The 21,942-nt window shown below is 40.6% G+C and overlaps 1 protein-coding gene across 5 annotated transcripts in view; it reads left to right on the top strand.

The window, feature by feature from the left end:
- The window catches only part of LOC140486192 (rho guanine nucleotide exchange factor TIAM1-like), a 334,442-nt gene that overhangs the window by 168,033 nt on the left and 144,467 nt on the right, over positions 1-21,942 (top strand). For 4 of the 5 annotated variants that reach the window (XM_072584976.1, XM_072584973.1, XM_072584974.1 and 1 more), the window contains 2 exons: positions 1,011-1,157; positions 14,793-14,867. In XM_072584976.1, the coding sequence (XP_072441077.1) occupies positions 1,011-1,157; positions 14,793-14,867 (222 nt within the window). Of the gene's footprint in view, positions 1-1,010; positions 1,158-14,792; positions 14,868-21,942 lie in introns of those variants that run through there. The other variant, XM_072584977.1, reaches the window with a different exon arrangement.

Here is a 21,942-nt window from a genome sequence, read left to right as displayed (position 1 = left end):
CTGCAGTCCTCACTTTCCTCTAGAGGGGTGTAAAGGCTAGAGGGGTGCCTGCTTTTGTTGTATTTGAAAAGCAGTGGGTGAAAAGGAGCATCAATATTTACAGCATAAATGATTGCTGCTTGTGGTCATGTATATGGAATAAATACTGACTGTCTGTACATTAAGTATTAGTAATTTAGGAGAGAAGAAAAATCATAAAAATAAAATATTTTTATATCCTGAAAATTCTTTTCATCTATATTTTTATTCTTTGGCTTGAGTATTTTTATTTTAGTCTTTATATTTTAGTGTATTTTGTTTTGATAAGTATAATTTCTTTGTTATCAGGTTACTATTCATAAGACTGATGCTATTCAAATTTGATGAGATGATCTTTCTCCATTAGATCATAGCATATTTACAGTGCAGAAAGAGGTCATTTGGCCCATTGAATCTGCACCAACGCTCTGAACGGCATCCCACCCAGACCCAGCTCCTGTCATAACCCTGCATTTCTCATGGCTAACCCACATAGCCTGCACATTTGCTGTGGTCAGTCCACCTAACTTGTGTTTCTTTGGACTGTGGGAAGGAACCAGAGCACGCAGCAGAAACCCACATAGACACAGAGGCAATGTGCAAATTCCACAATCACTGCAGTCATTCAAGGCTGGAGGTGAACCCGGGTTCTCTGGTGCTGTGAGGCAACAGAGGTAGCCCCTGAGTCATCATGCCAACTTATCCATTGATTGTAATGGAGTGTGATATACTGGTCCTGTCAAAACATTTAATTGAATGCTTTTCTTCATTGAATAATAGACAGAATTTTTTGAATAGGTTTCATAAGGGGCAGTTGTAAAATCTGCCTGAAATAGGTGGCAAAGACAACTTACATTCTTTATATATTCTCAAATATGTACTTGCGTTTATGCAATGTTCACTCTGTGTTTTGAGAACAAAACCTATTGATTGTTTCATGATAATTTTGCTTTTATTACTGTCTCAGAATAAGTGTGATATTGTTAATTTAGGTGGCAGCCCGTACTGAACCTGCTTTGAAGAACCAAACACAGGTGATTTCCAGATCCGTAAGCAAACGGAAGAACAGATTTTCCTCCCTGTGGGGATTAGATACAAATTCAAGAAAAAAAGCAAAAGAAAGACCAAGCATTAATCAGGTTAGTTACTTGTGCTTTTGTTTCCATTTAATGCAGAAAGAATTTATAAAGATGATCATATTGGTTACGTCCTTTTTATAAGCTTTTGTTTTCAAATGGTCACAGAATTTGAAAGTATTGTGAAATGACACAAAACTTGGAAATATTTTGAAGGATGAGGAGAACATTGAAATAATTCAAGAGGAGATGGGCTAATGGAATGATTGAATAGATGGCAGATGAAATTCAAATGCTGTATTTTGGCGAAAAGAACAAGAATAGACCGTACAAATGTACAATTTCAAAGCGAGTTCTGGAACATGGAATTCTGAGGATACTGATTTATGTTAAACGACAAAAGAACCAAAGCTGACTTAGAATTCTTTGCAGTGATTGATTAGGATCTAGAATGCACTGCCTAAGATTGTGGTGAAGGGCAATGCCATTCAAAAGGGATAATTATCACAGGGAAAGAATACAGGCTAATGGGGAAATTATGGAGGTGTCAAATTAGCCTGAAGTTATTGATTGCAGTCTTGACTCCTGATGGCTGTTAAATGTCTCAGTGGAAAATGAAGTGCTCTTCCTCCAACCTCACACTCTTGGGCTTCACTGGACCACTGCAGCAGGTCTAAATGGAACTGTGAACACAAAAGCAAATTATGTATTGAAATGGTTGACAACAGGAATGTTCTCCCTCTGTTTGTTTGTTCAAAATTGTTATGTAATTGACTTTCCCTATTTTATACTACTTGCACCATAGGAACAATTTTATGGCAAGGTTAAGCTTTTCAAATCTGACAACGTGATAATTTTTATCCAAATTCTCCTGCTTGGAAGCTCTTATAATCGAGAAGCCACTGCAGCTGAGATGACTGGTTCTCCTCGACAAACTTGGTTTCCCATTAGGAGAAACTTATTCCTTTTGATCTAAACTCTAGGATCTTCTGAACTGAGACATTGAATTTCTGGTTCAATTAATTGTTTTAATGTGTTTGTTTGTCATACTCTCAAGAATATACATTCCATCCATTCTTGTGAAAGTGGTTGTCTCAGGCACTTAATTGTAATCACTTGTTTTATTGGAACTCATACATTTGGGTCCAAAAGACTTTCAAACTGGTTTAAAAAGAAATTACCTTCACTAAATTGATACACATCCACCTGCCTCCAGTTTTGAAATCTAAATCCCAAGATATATTTATAGACTTCTCATCACACATGCTTGAACTTACCTCTCACCACCACCGTGAAAATCTGTGATGATTTCGCAACACCTCTCGTCCTTGTCCTGGTTCAGTATTCAAAAAATACATTAGATTTGAACTCCAGTCTCAGTCTTGCCCTTTTCCATGTAGTTCCCGGTCATGGGATATATCCAAGTGCTTTCAGAACCCTGCTGTACAGTTCCGCTAGATGCTGGCATCCATTCAATGTACTTCTGATGTGTGAGATCACAGTTTAAAAAAAACTTGGGTTATGGGTATCACTGGCAGAACCAATATATAATCCCACTCTTAATTACACAGAGTAAGTGGAGGTGGACCAATTGTAACAGCTTGTTTCCAGTGAACAGCTTGCCAAGCCACTTCAGTGGCTAACTAACCAATTATTGTACAGTTAAATGAAAATTATATCAGTACATTGTATGTAGGTTGTTCTTTGCTGTATAAGCAGTCTTATTCATTGCTTTACAATGGAGAGAGAGCACCGACGAAGAATTGAGTAGAAATATAAGCAAAACAAAATTGAGAGGAATTAAAAAATTGAAAAAGAAAGGGAATGAGAGAAAAAAAGGAGTATATGTTGTCAATGGGAAAAACATTCTCAAAATAAGTAGAAAGGCTTTGCATTTAATTGAAGAACCTGCTTTGGTATAAATGGGTCTGAACAAATTTGCTTTGCATCATTATCATCTGTACTGTTACCTAGCAACATTTTCCTTAGCAACCTTTAGTCAGATGCAAGCTACTGCTGCTAGAAATAAAGGATCATAGCAGCTTTTTAAATTTTAAGTCTCAAACCATGAGAATTTTTGGATAGAGTAAGTGCTTAAGTTATTCACAATTTTTTATTCAGTCTTGATGGGGGAATTGTTGGCAAATCAAGCATTTATTGCCAGTCATTGGGTTCCTAAGGTATGATGCAACTTAGTATCTTGATTGGTTATTTCAGAGGTTAATAAAGAGTTAACTGCACTTGTAGGCAAGACTGGCTTAAGGCAGCAAGACTTCCTTCCCTAATCACTTGTTTTCACAATATCTTTGTGGACAATTTTCCTTTTCTTTAATTCCGGGTTGTTTCCACATTTTGTTTTTACAGGAGGTACGATTTGCAGTTTCACGAAGTCTGGGAAGGCAGACGTATTATCACAAAAAACAAATCAGTCTGTCCCCTTCATTGGGATAGTACACTTTATTTCTGATTTTTCCAAGTTGGAGAGAAAGTGGAAGTTGTTTTAGTTGTTAGTTGGCATGCTCATAGTCTCAGTTCTTTCTTAGAGACAATCTGTGAGACCTTGGTCCGCCTACTGAAGGATGACTGATGCAGAAGAGAACAAAATATCCAGTTCACATCACACATGGTGCTATTATTGCACATTAATCAATTGCATAACTAGATTCTGAGCTGAAAAATGATATTAGTTAATGCAAAATCCTAACAGCAAGTTAGGTGAGTGAGTGACTGACACCTCTATGTTAAGGCAGCATCTGAGGAGCAGGACAATCGACGTTTCGGGCATAAGCCCTTCTTCAAAATGAGGCTGGTGTGCCAAATGGGCTGAGATAAAAGGTGGGGAGGGGGGGTGGGTGGCGCTGGGAATATGATAGGTGGAACGAGGTGAGGGTGAGGGTGATAGGCTGGAGAGGGGGTGGGGGCAGAGAGGTCAGGAAGAAGATTGCAGGTCAAGAGGGCGGTGCTGAATCTGGGGGTTGGGACTGAGATAAGGTGGGGGGAGGGGAAATGAGGAAGCTGGAGAAATCTACATTCATCCCGTGTGGTTGGAGGGTGGTGGGTTCCTAGGCAGAAGATCTCCGTGAGTCCCTCTCTCACTGCACCCCCCAGATCACCACCTCTGCCCTGAAGCTCTTCAGCCATGTCCTGAAACAGACTCGCTACCACAGCCACATCTCTGAGCGCTTCATCTTCTGCCTAGGAACCCTCCATCCACATGAGATGAATGTAGATTTCTCCAGCTTCCTCATTTCCCCTCTCCCCACCTTATCTCAGTCCCAATCCCCGGATTCAGCACCGCTCTCTTGACCTACAATCCTCTTCCCAACCTCTCCGCCCCCACCCCCTCTCCGGCCTATCACCCTCACCCTCACAACCTTCCACCTATCGTATACCCAGCCCCCCGCTACCTTTTATCTCAGCCCGCTTGGCACACCAGTCTCATTCCTGAAGAAGGGCTTGTGCCCGAAACGTCGATTTTCCTGTTCCTCGGATGCTGCCTGGCCTGCTGTGCTTTTCCAGCACCACACTTTTCAACTCTGGTCTCCAGCATCTGCAGTCCTCACTTTCTCCTACCTCTATGTTAAGGAATATATACAGAAGACCTTGTTCATAAGAACATGATCTGGCAGTACTTCTGTCTTCATGAGGCTAGAAACACTAATCATGAAAGTTCTTTTCTATGCATTTCAGAGTTTTTTTTAAACTTGTCTTACAGTGAGTTATTAAATGAACTGAAATTGACTGTAATCTCTACTATGTTTCTTTACATAAAAAAATTTTGATTATGTGATCACTAATTTTTTTGTTAACTACATCAACAAAATTAAAAATCACACAACACCAGGTTATAGTCCAACAGGTTTATTTGTAAGAGCTTTCGGAGAGCAGGTCCTTCAACAGGTGGTTGTGGAGTATGAGATCATAAGACACGGAATTTATAGCAAAAGTTTACAGTGGGATGTAACTGAAATTATATATTGAAAAAGACCTGGATTGTTTGTTAAGTCTCTCATCTTTTAGAATGAACATGTTGGTTTTAGTTCTTTCATATGTAAATCACAAAACATTTTTAAAAATTACATTCTCAAGTGAACTTTAACAGTTGGTGTCATGTCGGCCCAGATAATGCATTTAAGGTGTGAGCTGCCCCGTGTGAGACTGTGCCACAATGTTCAGACTGATTGTAATCTTAAAAAAAAACAGATTTACAGAATCTTACATGGATTCATGCAGTTTTTGAGCCAAGTAAAATGTAGTTCTGCAAGTACAAATTCACCCCACAAATTTGTCTGTTTATGTGGGTGTGTTGTGTGGGGGTGGGTGTGCAGGGGTTATGAGTGTCTGTGAAATAGTGTGTTTGAGAGTGTAAATGGGTGTAAGTCTGAGAGTGGGTGCATGTGAGAGTGTGGGAGTATATGAGAGAGGGTCTGTGTAAGTGTATGGGTCTGTACGAGAGTGTGTATATGTCTGTAGGTCTGGGACATTCGACCTTGGACTTACAGGTGACTGTATTCCAAGGCGGACTTCGGGGCAGGCAACTATGAAAAGTGGCTGAGCAGAGGCTGATAGCCAAGTTTGGTACCCATGGGGGGTGGCCTCCACTGGGACCTTGAGTTCATGTCAACTACAGGTGACCCCATTACACTATATGCGTGCGCACACTCCTATAGACCCATATACTCAAGTAGACCCTGTCTGTAAATCTCTTTTTTAGATTTGAATCAGTCTGACCATTATGGCACAGACCGTCTCACACAGCGCAGCTCACACCTTAAATGCATTACCTGGCCCAACATGACACCTATTGTTAAAGTTCATTTGAGAATGTAACTTTTAAAAAAAAGTTCTGCGATTTACATATGAAATAACTGAAACCAACAAGGTCATTCTAAAAGATGAGGAACTTACAAACAATCCAAGTCTTTTTCAATACATAATTTCAGTTGTATCACATAGCAAACTTTTGCGATAAATTCTGTGTCTTACGATCTTATACTCCACAACTACCTGATAAAGGAGCAGCGTTCTGAAAGCTAGTGCTTCCAGATAAACCTGTTGGACTATAATCTAGTGGTGTGTGATTTTTAACTTTGTACACCGGCATCTCCAAATCGTGTAGATCAACAAAAACAGTCAAAAAAACTTGGTTTCATGTAGCACCTTTTAATGTATTAAATATGTTGAGGTGCTTTACAAAATGTTACAATTCAAAATGCGACATTGAACAGCATATCGTATTAGAGCAGATGACCAAAGCCTTTATCAAACAGATAAGTTTTACATACTCTAATAGGTGATAACTTTCACAGTGGGAATTTAAGAGTTTAGCACCTCACTAATCCAAGACCTAGCCACCAATGGTGAAATAATTAAAACTGCAAAGGGGGTGAGAATTAGGTAAACACTGCTGTCAGAGGGTCTTGTATTGGTGGAAAGAACAGATAGAAGGGATGGAAAGAACATGGAGTGATATGAAAACAATAATTTTCAACTGTTGCTTGTCGCCATAAACGCCTCTTGAAAACATAAATGATGTCCTGTTTGCAAGCAGTCCATCCTCCGGTAAATATTGTAGAAAGCAATTGATTCAATGGCTTGGGAGCAGAGTTGGTGTCAGCAGCTAAAGCAAAGGAATTTCTGTATGATATATTTAATTGATTTTGCTTTTGGAAGAGCCAAGAGAGATGGTGGTGAGGTGGATTTGGCAGCTAATGTGTGAAGATTGATGGTGTGAAAAATGGGTGATATCACCAAGGCACAGAATGTAGATGAGAAATAAGAGGATGCCCAACATAAAAGCTTGGGCTGAACCAGAAGTGGGACGAGGAAGAGCGGCTATTATGTATGATTTTCTGGCTGCAATTAGTTTTGAATGGAAGATGGAAAGGTTTTGGAGGAGGATGCTGTGGTCAACATTGCCAAAGTCTTCAGGGTGAAGAAGGTGAAGAGGGCGCAGTCACATTGATTGTCAATTGTGACTTTGATTTAACAGATGGATGAATTGTAGCTGTGAACGATTTTGGCACAAATCAAATACCCAAGACACCACATTGCGCAAAATGTATAAAAATAACCCCATTATAATCAGTAAATGTTTGTATGGAATTAAGGAATGTGGAATTTGATGTCAGGAATTCAACTTTTGGGTTTTGTGAGAATTGGCTACTGATTTTAGGAGGTGATAGCACATTGAAGAAAGGGAAGTCAGAGTGTGATAGTAATTTGAAAGGGCAATGAGGACACAGTTTGATTGTCTAGGATAATGGCTGCACATTTAAAGGAGAAAGGGACAGTGCCTGAAGAGAGAGAATTATTGAATCGATGGACGAACAAGGGAATTAGGTGGTAAACCGGATTGAGGGAGAAGGATGGCGGTTTCCTGGTCAAGATGATCTCTGAGTGGACAAGGATCGAACTAGGAGGGAAATTAGATAATGATGTGGGTTCATGGTCAACGCAAGAATGCTTTAGAGAGAGTTTGGCTTTGTGGACAAATTAAATGGAAACACATGGTAGACGGAGTTGATCAGATGGTTGTAATATTAGAGAGAAAGATGTTCATTGCTCTTCATTAGATGACGGTGAAAGTCGAGAAATAGGAGCGAAGGCCTTCAGACTAGTTGTAATGAAGAACAGCTGTGAATTACCTATGCAGTCAGGATGATCCTGGAATATTTAACAGTTTTAGCAGATGAGAGCAGAAATGAATATGTGCTATAGTCTGATCTGTGGTGAGTGGCTAACCCTCCTGAGGTGAAAAGAGAAATGCATGTGGTAGCATTGTGTGACATGGATTTAACTTGTATTGAGATGTGTTTAATGATATCAATATCTTAATAGTAATATATTTTAAGTTTTAAAAAATGAAATTGTCAAAATCATGAAATGCAATATCATGCTGAATGTAATGTTGTGTTACATCATTTGTGAAAGGAATGTTGTTAATCGTTTTAACTTCCTTTATACATGGGCCAAAATAACAGAAAAAGGTTTAATGAAGAGCGATGGTTGTACTAATAGTCAGCTGTTTGTTACAATCGAAAGCATTGCAATTGTATGAGCAGGAGTAGGCTTTTCAGTTCAAGCCTGCTGTGCCACTTGAAATCATGGCTGATCTGATAATTCTCAGTTCTACTTTTCTATCTTGACCCCGTAAAAATTGATTCCCACACTGATTAAAAGTCTGTCTGTTCCAGCTTTGAATAGAATTAAGGCTTTACAGCCTTCCACAGTAAAGAATACCACAAATTTATTACCTTCTGAGAAAAAAATTCCTACTCTATCCTAACTAGGTGACTTGCTCTGAGATTATGCTGTCCGGTCCGAAACGCTCCCTCAAGGTGAAATAACCTCTCTGCAACATCCTAAGTCCCCCACGAATCTTGTATGATTCAGTAATGTTGTCTCTCATTCTTCTCAACACCAATGAATACAGGCCCAAGCTACTTAACATATCCAAAAAAGACAAACCTCCAACCCTCCATCGGAGCAGCAGTGCTCAGTGGTTAACACTGCTGCCTTTGTCGACTGTCCTTGACTTAATATAGTATTCTTTCGTGTTATCTGACTTGTGCCTTGTAAAATAAAGTCACTGTAGTCTCAGAGGACCATGGGCTTAGTCTTTCATTGAAGAGAGACAACTGGCATGGGTTAACCTGAAGATCACCACGCCTCAGGTGTGGGAAGAGCTTGAGAAAGAGAGATGTTCTTGGTTACCTCCGTCAGTGCAGGAATCATTCCTGTGCTATTCGCATCACTGTGTTGCAAACAAGTCATGTCTCTGAAGCAGGAGATAGTGAGGACTGCAGATGCTGGAGATGTTAAAATCAATCAAGTGTGGTACTGGAAAAAGCACAGCAGGGCAGGCAGCATCAGAGGAGCAGGAGAGTTCATGTTTTGGGCACAACCCTTAAGGACTGGAAGGGGGCTAAGAAATAAATAAGGTGGGGGAGGAGGCTGGGGCAAACATAGGTGAGATGGCGAGAGGTAGATGCAAGTAGGAGGTGATTAGGTTGGTGGGAAGTGTGGAGTGGGAAGGAAGATGAAAGGTCGGTCAGGTCAACAGGGCGATGCTGAGTGGGAGAATTGGATCAGGGATGGGGTGTGCGGTGGGGAGATTTGGAAACTGCTGAATTCAGTGTTGAGGCTGTGAGATTGTAAGCTCCCGAGGCAGAAGTTGAGGTGCCCTTCCTCCAGTTTGCAGTTGGCCTTGTTTAGGCAGTGGAAGAGGCCCAGAATGGACATGTCACGGGGGGAGTGGGAGGGGGAGTTGAAATGGATGGCCACCGGAAGTGAGATTGGTTGGTGTGTATGGACTAGAGCTGTTCCCTGAACGGTCCCTTGAGTTTGTTTTCGGTCTGTCCGATGTAGAGATTTGCATATCATTCAAAATCCGGAGAGATTTACCTGCACGTCCTCAAACCTCATTTACTGTCTCCATTGCTCTCAATCTGGTCTCCTGTACATCAGAGAGACCAAGCGCAAAATTGCAAGTTGGTTCAGGGAACATCTCTATTCTGTCCACACCAATCAACCTCACTTCCAGTCGCCATCCATTTCAACTCACCCTCCCACTCTGCCGATGACCTATTCATTCTGGGCCTCATCCACTGCTAAACAAGGTCACCTGCAAACTGGAGTAAGAACACCTCACCTTCCACCTTGGAACCCTACAACCACGTGGTCTCAACGTTAAATTCACCAGTTTCCAAATCTCCTCGCGCCCCCACCCCATCCCATCCCAAATCGAATCCTCTGACTCAGTACCATCTTCTTGTCCTGACCGACCTTGTAATCTTTCTTCCCATTTATCCGCTCCACCCTTCCCACTGATCTATCACAATCACCAACTACCAGGATCCACCTCTTGCCTACCCATCTATCTTACCTCCACCCAATTATTCTCAGCTCCCTTCCCCCTCCCTCATCCTGATGAAGGGTCCTGCCCGAAATATGGGCTATTCTACCCCTCAGACTGTGACGGACCTGTTTTTACCATCCCTTTGAAATAACCGATCTCCAGGTCTTGTATAGTTTTAACAAGGCCTCCTTATTTTTTAGGAGACAGTGAGGACTGCAGATGCTGGAGATCAGAGCTGAAAATGTGTTGCTGGAAAAACGCAGCAGGTCAGGCAGCATCCAAGAAGCAGGAGAATCGATGTTTCGGGCATGAGCCCTTCTTCAGGGCTTCCTTATTTTTAAGCCTGTTCCCTTTCAAATGAAGCTCGGCGTTCCTTTTGTTTTCCCAATTATCTGCTGAATTTGTCTGCAAGTTTTTCATGATTTATGCACAAGGGTTCCCAAATCCCTCAATGTTGTGGCTTTCTGCAGACTTTTTTCCATATAAATGATATTTATCTCATCTATTCTCTCTGCCAAAGTCAATATAAAAATAAAAGAAGAAATAATTAGATGCTGAGGGGAGAGTGTGTAACTCTGAATCGATGAACTATGGTTGCACTGCTGGTCTTCCTGATCTGTTTTTATCTTGACTCTACTAAGTCTTTGCTGACAACACCAAAATTGGTGGCATTGTAGATAGTGAAGAAGGTTTTCTAAGATTACAAGGGGATCTTGATCAATTTATTTCAGTGCAAGGGGCCTAACAGGGAAGGCAGATGAACTCAGGGCATGGTTAGGAACATGGGACTGGGCTATCATAGCAATGACAGAAACATGGCTCAGGGATGGACAGGACTGGCAGCTTAATGTTCCAGGATACAAATGCTACAGGAAGGACAGAAAGAGAGGCAACAGGGGAGGGGGAGTGGGATTTATAGCTATATTGAGGGACGATATTCCTGGAAATACATCCAGGGAAGTTATTTGGATGGAATTGAGAAATAAGAAAGGGTTGATCGCCTTATTGGGATTGTATGATAGACCCTCTAATAGTCAGAGAGAAATTGAGAAACAAATTTGTCAGAAGATTTCAGTTATCCCTAAGAATAATAGGGTGGTTATGGTAGAGGATTTTAACTTTCCAAACATAGACTGGGACTGCCATAGTGTTAAGGGTTTAGATGGACAGGAATTTGTTAAGTGCGTACAAGAAAAATTTCTGATTCAGAATGTGGATGTACCTACTAGAGAAGGTGCAAAGATTGACCACCTCTTGGGAAATTAGACCGGGCAGGTGACTGAGGTGTTAGTTGGAGAGCACTTTGGGGCCAGCGACCATAATTCTATTAGATTTAAAATAGTGATGGAAAATGATAGACCAGATCTAAAAGTTGAAGTTTTAAATTGGAGAAAGGCCAATTTTGATGGTATTAGGCAAGAACTGGCAAAAGCTGATTCGGGGCAGATGTTCGCAGGTAAACGGTCAGCTGGGAAATGGGAAGCCTTCAGAAATGAGATAACGAGAATCCAGAGAAAGTATATTCCTGTTAGGGTGAAAGGAAAGGCTGGTAGGTACAGGGAATGCTGGATGAATAAAGAAATTGAGGGTTCTTTTAAGAAAAAGAAGCATATGTAAGGTATAGACAGGATAGATCAAGTGAATCCTTAGAGTATAAAGGCAGTAGGAGTATACTTAAGAGGGAAATCAGGAGGACAAAAAGGGGACATGAAATAGCTTTGACAAATAGAATGAAGGAGAATCCAAATGGTTTTTACAAATGCATTAAGGACAGAAGTATAACTCGGGAGGGAATGGGGCCCCTCAAAGATCAGCAAGGTGGCCTTTGTGTGGAGCTGCAGAAAATGGGAGAGATACCAAATGAGTATTTTGCATCAATGTTTACAGTGGAAAAGGACATGGAAGATATGGAAAGTAGGGAAATAGATGGTGACATCTTGCAAAATGTCCACATTACAGAGGAGGAAGTGCTGGATGTCTGGAAATGCACAAAAGTGGATAAATCGCCGGGACCTGATTAGGTGTACCTGCGAGCTCTCTGGGAACCTAGAGAAGTGATTGGGTTTCTTGCTGAGATATTTGTGTCGTTAATAGTCACTGGTGAGGTGCCAGAAGACTGGAAGTTGGCTAATGTGATGCCACTGTTTAAGAAAGGTGGTAAGGATAAGCCAAGGAACTATAGACCAGTGAGCCTGACGTAGGTGGTGGGCAAGTTGTTGGGGGGATTCCTGAGGGACAGGATGTACATGTATTTGGAAAGGCAAGGATTGATTCAGGATAGTCAACATGGCTTTGTGCGTGGGAAATCATGTCTCACAAACTTGATTGAGTTTTTTGAAGAAGTAACAAAGAAGATTGATGAGGGCAGAGCAGTGGACATGATCTATATGGACCTCAGTAGAGTGTTTGACAACGTTCCCCACGGGAGACTGGTTTGCAAGGTTAGATCTCATGGAATACAGGGAGAACTAGCCACTTGGATATAGAACTGGCTCAAAGGTAGAAGACAGACGGTGGTGGTGGAGGGTGTTTTTCAGACTGGAGGCCTGTGACCAGTGGAGTGCCACAAGGATCAGTGCTGGGTCTACTACTTTTCTTCATTTGTGTAAATGATGTGGATGTGAGCATAAGAGGTCTGGTTCGTAAGTTTGCAGATGACACCAAAATTGGACGTGTAGTGGACAGCAAAGGATGTTATCTCAGATTACAACAGGATTTGGACCAGATGGGCCAATGGGCTGAGAAGTGGCAGATGGAGTTTAATTCAGATAAATGCGAGGCGCTGCATTTTGGGAAAGCAAATCATAGCAGGGCTTATCCACTTAATGATAAGGTCCTAGGGAGTGTTGCTGAACAAAGAGACCTTGGAGTGCAGGATCATAGCTCCTTGAAAGTGGAGTCACAGGTAGATAGGATGGTAAAGGTGTTTGGTTTGCTTTCCTTTATTGGTCAGAGTACTGTGGAAAGGTGTTGGGAGGTCATGTTGCAGCTATACATGACATTGGTTAGGCCACTTTTGGAGTATTGTGTGCAATTCTGGTTTCCTTCCTATTGGAAGGATGTTGTGAAACTTGAAAGGGTTTAAAAACGATTTACAAGGATGTTGCCAGGGTTGGAGGATTTGAGCCGTAGGGAGAGACTGAATAGGTTAGGGCTGTTTTCCCTCGAGCGTCGGAGGCTGAGCGGTGACCTTACTCGAGGCTAATAAAATCTTGAGGGGCATGGATAGAGTCGATAGACCAAGTTTTTTCCCTAGGGTGGGGAGTCCAGAACTAGAGGGCGTAGGTTTAGGGTGAGATGGGAAAGATATGAGACACCTAAGGGGCAACTTTTTCAGTCAGAGGGTGGTACATGTATGGAATGAGCTGCCAGAGGAAGTGGTGGAGGCTGAGACAATTGCAACATTTGAAAGGCAATGAGATGGGTATATGAATAGGAAGAGTTTGGGCAGATATGGGCCAGGTGCTGGCAGGTGGGACTAGATTGGGTTCGGGTATCTGGTCGGCATGGACGGGTTGGACTGAAGGGTCTGTTTTCATGCTGTACGTCTCTGTCTCTATAAATGGATCAATGGACTGAAAAATGGCAGATAGAGTTCAGTCTGGATAAATGGGAATTACATTTTGGGACAACAAATAAGAGTAGAGTTTTTAGACTAAATGGTAAGGCATTGGACAGTGTTGTACAAGAGAGGGACCTTTGGGTTCAATTACATAAGTCTTTGAAGTGTGCGTCACATACAGACAATATGGTTAAAATGACATTTGGCATGCTTGCCTGAATTGTTCAGTCCTTTGAGTACAGAAGTTGGGAAGTCATGTCGAGGTTGTGCAGGACATGGTCAAGGCCTTTCTGGAGTACCGCGTCAGGTTCTGTTCAGCTGGTCATTAGAAGGATATTATTAAGGTGAAGTGGTTTCAGAAGAGATTTACCAGGATGAAGTGGAAAGGTTTGAGTTATAAAGAAAGGCTGGATATGCTGAAACATTTTTCACTGGAGGATAGGAGGTTGAGGGGTGGTCTCATAAAATAATAAAGGATACAGATAGAATTAATGGTAGTTTTCTCTTTCCTCGGGTGAGGAATCTCAAGACTGGGGGACACATTTTTAAAGTGAGAGGAGAGAGATTTGAAAAAGACACAAGAGACAAATTTTCTTACACCAAGTGGTTCATTGGTGGAATAGACTTACTAAGAAAGTGGTAGATGTGGGCACAGTTACAATGTTTAAAAGACATTTTGCTAAGTACATCAATAGGAAAGCCTTGGAGAATGTGGGCCAGAAGCATGCAGGTGGGACTCGTTTAATTTTGATTTATATTTGGCATGGACTGATTAGACTGAAGGGTCTGTTTCCATGCTGTATAACTATGTCTCTGAGGTACAGTATGTTTCTATTTCCTTATCTGTTTCAGCATTCATTGAGTACACATGCTACGTAGTTAACATTTCCTCATGCAATGTTTTATATTTTACCAATCCGTTTGTTCATGATTTTGTAACCTTAGAGCTGCCTCCTTTATCTTCACACTCCCTAGTTTTGTGCCATTTGCAAATTTTAGTGTTTTAAATCGTGGCTATCTTTACATTTTTAGTGCAAAGTGTGGTCTTGTGCATTTGGCTCATGCCAAAAGTTTTCATACCTGGAATTTATCAAATTTTGATATCTTTGGTCATTTCTTTCACTTGACAATGGTTGGCATAGGGCAGAAACATGGAAGGCAAACAAAAAAAAGTAAATAACACAAAAAAACATATGTAATAAAGAAAAATAAGATGAAAGAGAGAAAATGTGAAGAAAGTCTTAAATGTTAATAAAAATATTTTATTCTTTTGTAGTTGTTTGGTGATAATGAGGCCACACTGAAGAAATCCTTGGAAGGCATTTTTGATGATTGTTCAACAGATAGCAGTGTAAGTACATATTGTCTCCATGCATCCTATGCTTGAATAAAGCAGTACCAACATGGAAATCAGATTAATCAACAAAATAACCATACAGTATCCATCAGAAGGACCATTTGATGCCGAACTGAGACTTGAAATAGATTTTGTATCAGTATCAGATTTAAGCAAAAATAAAAGCACTGCAATATTTGGTTCATTTTGAAAGGACCTTCTTTTCTGTGACTCCAATGTAGCTACCTTTAGAGCTAATTTATTGTGACTGCTGTTGTGTATTCCTCCATATTACCGCCTCTTCTGTGCTTTCTCATCTTCCTTTTTCTTCACCATTGTGTCCCATTACCCACACATTCCCTCATGAAGCCTACTCTGAAGCGTTGCATACATGCAAACAATTTTCTCAGAAGGTGCATACATGAGCTTAAATAACATGGTACGTAATCCACCCACTGTAATTTTTTTTCTTGTTATCTCTGAGGCAACGAAGACTAATAATTGCAGAAAGAAGCCAAGATGTGGGTGTACTTATGCTCTTGGAATTTGTTGCAGTATGTCAGTAAAGAAACCAGGATTGCTTGAGCTAGCCTCTGGCACTTAGAATGTGTGAGATGACTATTGTTCTGGTCACAAAATAACAGACTTGAGAAACTTTATTGTTGTTGATGTAGATTCATAAGGTCAACTTCAGCAGTGTAGTCTTGGAAGCTGGTTGATTGAAGATGAGTAGATCGAATTCATTCTAAATGAATGTCAAATAAAAGCAGCTCAATATTCCAGAACTGTAATAGCTGAATGATTCCAGCAGTGTTTTTTTAAAATTGTTATGCCTAATTCAATTTCATTCTCGCATCAGCAATCTGCTCTGTTTAATATATGTAAACAGACTGATTACTTGAAATTATGAAACAGCATTGTCATTTTAAAAGGATTGATGTAATTGTCACATCTTTTCATGAAATCTCTGGGAAATATTCTACTTATTTCCTGAAGTGTTTGCAAAAGCTCTCCAGCATCTCCGATGTCTTGGGCTGCTCAGTAATTTATCCAGTGAATAATTGAACCACATAGATGAGGAAAATTGAATTTTGATCCCATCCTCAGTTTTTACCATCAGGGTTAGTAGTAGGGCTACTACCTTTGTCTTCCCCAGAATTAGGGAAGTGAAAGGTGGGGAGGTTGGCCAGATTGCCTGATTGTGACTTTTCTGAAGAATTCTTGTTGGGTAGGTTTGTTTCGATATCAAATGAGGGCAACATTTGTTTTGACTATGAAACTCTTGATCAAATCCCCTGTCAAGCTTCACAAATCAATTAAGTCCAATTTGTCAAAGCACCAGTGGTTTATCTGCAGAATTCTGTATCAGTAAATAGTTGGTCCGTTTATGAGTGAACAAAATTTGGCTGAGAGATTTATATATGTCACTATCTTTTTTGAGTCATAGGGTCATAGAGATATGCAGCACGGAAACAGACCCTTCAGTCCAATCATCCATTCTGACTAGATGTCCTATATAAACCTAGTCTCATGTGCCAGCATTTGGCCTATATCCCTCTGAACCCTTCCTTTCATATACCCATCCAGATACCTTTTAAATATTGTCATAGTACCAGCCTCCACCACTTCTGGCAACTCATTGCATACACACACCACCCTCTGTGTGAAAAAGTTGACTCTTATATCCCTTTCATATCTTTCCGCTCTCACACCAAACCTATTCCCCCTCGTTTTGGACTTTCCTCTCCCGGGGAAAAGACCTTGCCTACTTACCATATCCATGCCCCTCCATAAAGCCGTAAGACATAGCAAAAATTAGGCCATTCAGCCCATCAGGTCTGGGCTGCCACTTAGTCAAAGCTGATCAGTTTCTTAACCCCATTCTCCCAGTTTTCTCCCCTTGGTCCTTCAGAATCTATCTATCTCAATCGTAAGTATACTCAATGACCTGGACTCCACAGCCTTCTGTGGCAATGAATTGCATAGATTCACCATTCTCTGATTTAAAGACGTTTCTCCTTATCTCTGTTCTCAAAGGTCTTCCCTTCACTCTTAGGCTGTGCCCTCAGGTCCTAGTCTCTCCCACCAACGGTAACTTTTTCCCAGCAGACACTCAGTCCAGGCCATTCAGTATTCTGCATGTTTCATTTAGACCCCCCTCCATCCTTTGAAACTCCATCGAGTGTAGACCCAGAATCCTCAACATTCTTCATATGTTAAGCTTTTCATTCCTGGGGCCATTCTATGAACTTCCTCTGAAGGTCACTACGTCCTCCCTGAGACATGGGACCCATAACTGCACACAGTGCTCCACATGTTGTTTGACCAGGGCCTTATTGAGCCTCAGAAGTAATTCCCTCTTTTATATTCCAGTCATCTCAAAATAAATGCCATCATTGCATTTGCCTTCCTAACTACTGATTCAAACTGCAAGTTTACCTGGAGACAATCCTGGACCAGAATTCCCAAGTCTCTTTGCACTTCAGAATTTTGCATTTTCTTTCTTCTTAGAAAATAGTCCATGCCTCTATTCTTTCCACCAAAGTGCATGACCTCAAATTTTCCCATGTTGTACTCTGTCTGCCACGTCTTTGCCCACTCTCCTAACCTGTCCACATCATTCTGCTGCCTCTCTGTCTTGGTGCTACCTGTCCCTCTACCTATCTTTGTATCATCTGCAAACTTAGCCAGAATGTCCTCCGTTCCTTCATCTGCATCATTTTTGTCTGAAGTGAAAAGATATTGTCCCAACACTGAGTCTTATGGAACACCATTTATCACCAGCTTCCACCTTGAGAAGGACCCTTTTATCCTCACACTCTGCTTTCTGCCAGGTAGTCAAGTTTCTATCCATGCTCGCATCTTGCCTATAACACCATGGGCCCTTATCTTACTCAATAGCCTCCTGTGTGGTTTCTTGTCAAAGGCCTTCTTGAAGTCCAGGTAGATAACATACATCGGCTCTCTTTGGTCTCATCTACTCATTACTTCCTCAAAGGATTCTGGACGGTTTGTCAGGCATGACATCCCTTTGATGAAACCATGCTGACTTTACACTATTTTACTTTACATTTCCAAATATTCAGAAATCTTATCCTCCACAATGGATTCCAAGACCGTATCACAACTGAGTTTAGGCTAATTGGTCTATAATTTTTCATCTTTTGTTTTGCTCTCTTTTTAAACAGAGGTGTCATATTAGCAATTTTCCAGTCCTTTTGGGGCACTTCTTGATTCTAGCATTTCCTGAAAGGTCATCACTAACACCTCCACTCTCTCTCCAGCTATCTCCCTTACAACTATGGGGTGTCGTCCATCTGATCCAGATGATTTACCTACCTTCAGGCCATTCAGTTTTTCTAGTACCTTCTCCTTGGTGATGGCCACCATACTCAGCTCTGTCCCCTTATTCTCTTAAATTTTTATCTCTTCCACAGTGAAGACTGACATGAACTAATCATTCAGTTCCTCAGCCACTTCCTTGCTCCCCACGATGATCTCTGCAGTGTCATTTACCAGCATCCCAATGTCCACTTTTGTGCCTCTTTTGCTTTTCATATATCTAAAGAAACTCTTACATTCTTCCTTTATATTACTGGCTAGCTTACTCTCATATTTAATCTTCCTCCCTTTTTTTTTGTTCTCTGTTAGTCTTTGTAAGCTTCCCAATTGTCTGGTTTCCCGCTTCCCTTCACCACATTATATGCTTATGATCGGATAAACCTCTTGTAGGTGCCCCCCAGCATTTTTTTTATGTAGGGTTTGGATTTTAAATTAGTGGCAAATGGGTATTGGTGTTTTTCGTGTGAAGGGCTTTAAATATTAATTTGGTCAGCCTTTCCGGAAGCTTTTTTGTGCTTCCAGGAGCATTCATAGAAGTTTGTTATGCTGGTTTATGTCCAGAGAGAGCAAATGTTAAGCAATTTAGCTTAGCAGAATCTGGGATGTTGACAAAACAAATTTCAAAAGATCTTGAGTAGTTGTAAGTACCTGACTGAAGTTGAATGCAAGTGTAATTTTACCCAGAAAAAGGAGATTGTTTACAGCTGTTATGGAAATGAGTATTTCAGTTTAATACAGACCAGGAGTGTTTGTTCAGAAATCTGTAATGTTATTCAAAACTGAGAAAGTTTATGGTCCCCGTTGTGAGAGTGAAAGGAAAAGGCTTCATAGCTCATGGAACCAGAACTGGAAAGGAGCTGTTCACTATAGTCTATAGATTTGATAGGGAAGTAATTTCCCTGTATTTTTCAACAACTATAAAGCAATGGTGTTGGGAGTAAATTAAACTTTTAGATTAGATTACTTACAGTGTGGAAACAGGCCCTTCGGCCCAACAAGTCCACACTGCCTCGCCGAAGCGCAACCCACCCATACCCCTACATCTACCCCTTACCTAACACTACGGGCAATTTAGCATGGCCAATCCACCTGACCTGCACATCTTTGGACTGTGGGAGGAACCCGGAGCACCCGGAGGAAACCCACACAGACGCGGGGAGAACGTGCAAACTCCACACAGTCGCCTGAGGCGGGAATTGAACCCGGGTCTCTGACCTGTGTTTCAAAACTTTCAAACTGCATGCAGACAGCTTGGTTTGTTTCCTTTTTCTTTGACTTCCGTAATATTGTAAAAATAAAATTGTTTTTGTCTTGGTAAAAGACCATTATTTTAAATAAATCCCCCAAAAATGTGCATCAGGCTACCTTGTTCAGTTGTAACATTAGCTGAGATCAGAACAACTGATTATTGTTGATAATTTCAAATGACTTTCTTAAGTTGAAATTACCCTGGCTCCACTCATTATATAATCATCGTTAAGCACATTTTCTTCCCACTTATTTTACATTACTGCAGAATCAGTAGAGACGGTAAGATTATATTTAATGAAAAATGTTCTTCAAGATTAAATTTAGATAAATTTGAAAAGAGTATTGATGTTAATTTTTGGAGTTGCTGGGAGGCAGAGACATATTTTCCCTGTTAGTACACAACCTCCTTGACATAGAACAACCAATTAGGAATACAATCTTGTGGGCTGATTATGTATTCCAAACAGTAGCATGGTTTTCAGAGGTTCTACATTTTTAGGGTTACTTGAGTTCCTCCAAAATCATTGGTCTCTATTTGCATTGGAGTTCTCGAATGTTTCTGACAGTTAAGTGGAAATCAATTGCACAAGTGGAATAATTGACTTCGTCTTCTGTTAAGTGTGCGCTAAAATTAAAAAAAATTGAAGTGTCCAAATTCTACTAATCTAATTTGAATTAGTGAAATTGTAAAACTAAAATTACATAAAAAGAAAATATTGTGAATGCTAGAAATCTGAAATAAAAACAAAATGCTGTAAATACTCAGCTCATTTGGTAGCATCTCTGGAGACAGGAAGGCAGTTCACGTTACATATTAATGACCAACTAGACTGTACAGTCTTTTGGTTCCTCATTGTAGAAAGAATTGAATTCAGCATAGAAAATGTGAAAGAGGTTGATTTTTGTATGTATTAAATAGTTCGGGCAAGGCATTTTAGGACAGACAATTGCTCAGGGTTTTCAGCAGTGAACCTGAATGCCGAGCAAGCGTATTAAGTCACAACCATGTGCTGCAATACTGAATTTTCTTTGGTTCAGTTAGCAGCTGTCACTTTTGTTAATTTGGTTTATATTTTAAGGCTTGATGTGAAGGTGCCGGTGTTGGACTGGGGTGGACAAAGTTAAAAATAATGCAACACCAACTTCTAGTCCAACAGATTTATTTGGCTAGCTATCTGATGAAGGAGCAGCGCTCCGAAAGCTTGTACTTCCAAATGAGCCTGATGGACTATAACCTGGTATTGTCTAATTTTTAACTAAACTTTTAAGATACAATAATCTTATAGGGGTTTCATAGTTTTGTTGTTGTGACCATTAAATTATCAGCTGTCATTGTGCTCTGAAACTAATGAGAAACTGGGACTTTAGTCATGATCAGAATAGCTTCAAAGTCCAGAAGCTGCAGTCAGTGGGTTTACAATGCTCCCAAGTGTGCACCATTGAGGCTCCCACAGATTGTTCTCTCCCCTGTAATCGCACTTAATGCTGTTTGTTTTGTTATGAAGTCCCTGGAAAACATTGCACCTTTGTGAACGGAGTGTATGTATATTTTAATGGTGTACTAATTGCATAATTTTGGCTTAAAATGTTTTTTAATTTGTGAAATGTCCTTTCTGTGATAAGTAAGAATGACACAATTTTTAACAAATGTTTTAAAACTTTGTGTTAATTTTATATTCGGTTGTAATATAATGCAGGGTACATTTATTTTGTTGCCAAGCATTGAACAGTCTGAAGATATGCAGGTTACGGTGGATTGGCCATGCCAATTTGTCCGTAGTGTCCAGGGATGTGCAGATTAGATAGATTAGCTATGGGAAAATGCGGGGTTACAGGGATAAGGTTGTAGGGTGGGTTGCTCTTCTGAGGATTGGTGTGGAATCGATGGACCGAATAGCCTGCTATGATTCTGTGATTCTATGATTGATATTAAAGGCGCAGCAAAATAATTTATTTTGACAAGTTTATTTCCATCTGGTTGTATGCTTTCTGACCATACTTTATCTGCCACCAAGACATTCCCATGACTTAGTGACAGATTTAAACTGCTGATAGTAAAGGTGATAAAGTAATTAAAGAGACAATTAAATGTTTGGCACCTTTCTTCAAGACCAGGTAAGAGAACTATTGTTTCGCCAGTGACCAGAAAATGCAGACTAATGTCATGAGGTGTCATCTGAGATATAGAGGCTTGAACACACGCACCAGCAAGTTCAGGAACAGCTTCTTGCGGCCGTCATTAGACTGATGAATGGACTTTCCAGCCTCAAATAATGGTGACCTTGCTCACGTTGATGTTGCCTAGCACACGTCCCATGCAATGTAACCTGTACACTACTGTCCAAGTTTTGCTTACACTCTGATCTGTACATCCCTTGCTTACTGTGATCTGCTTGTACTGCTCACAAACAAAGCTTTTCGCTCTACTTCAGTACCCGTGACAATAAATCAATCAATCAATTAACCATCAGTGACTCTCACCTACTGATCTGACTCT

This window comes from Chiloscyllium punctatum, chromosome 15, assembly GCF_047496795.1.
Source record: "Chiloscyllium punctatum isolate Juve2018m chromosome 15, sChiPun1.3, whole genome shotgun sequence".
In the NCBI taxonomy this organism is placed as follows: Eukaryota; Metazoa; Chordata; class Chondrichthyes; order Orectolobiformes; family Hemiscylliidae; genus Chiloscyllium; species Chiloscyllium punctatum.
The sequence above is the reverse complement of the archived record's forward strand: the minus strand, read 5'-3'. Positions and strand labels throughout refer to the sequence as shown.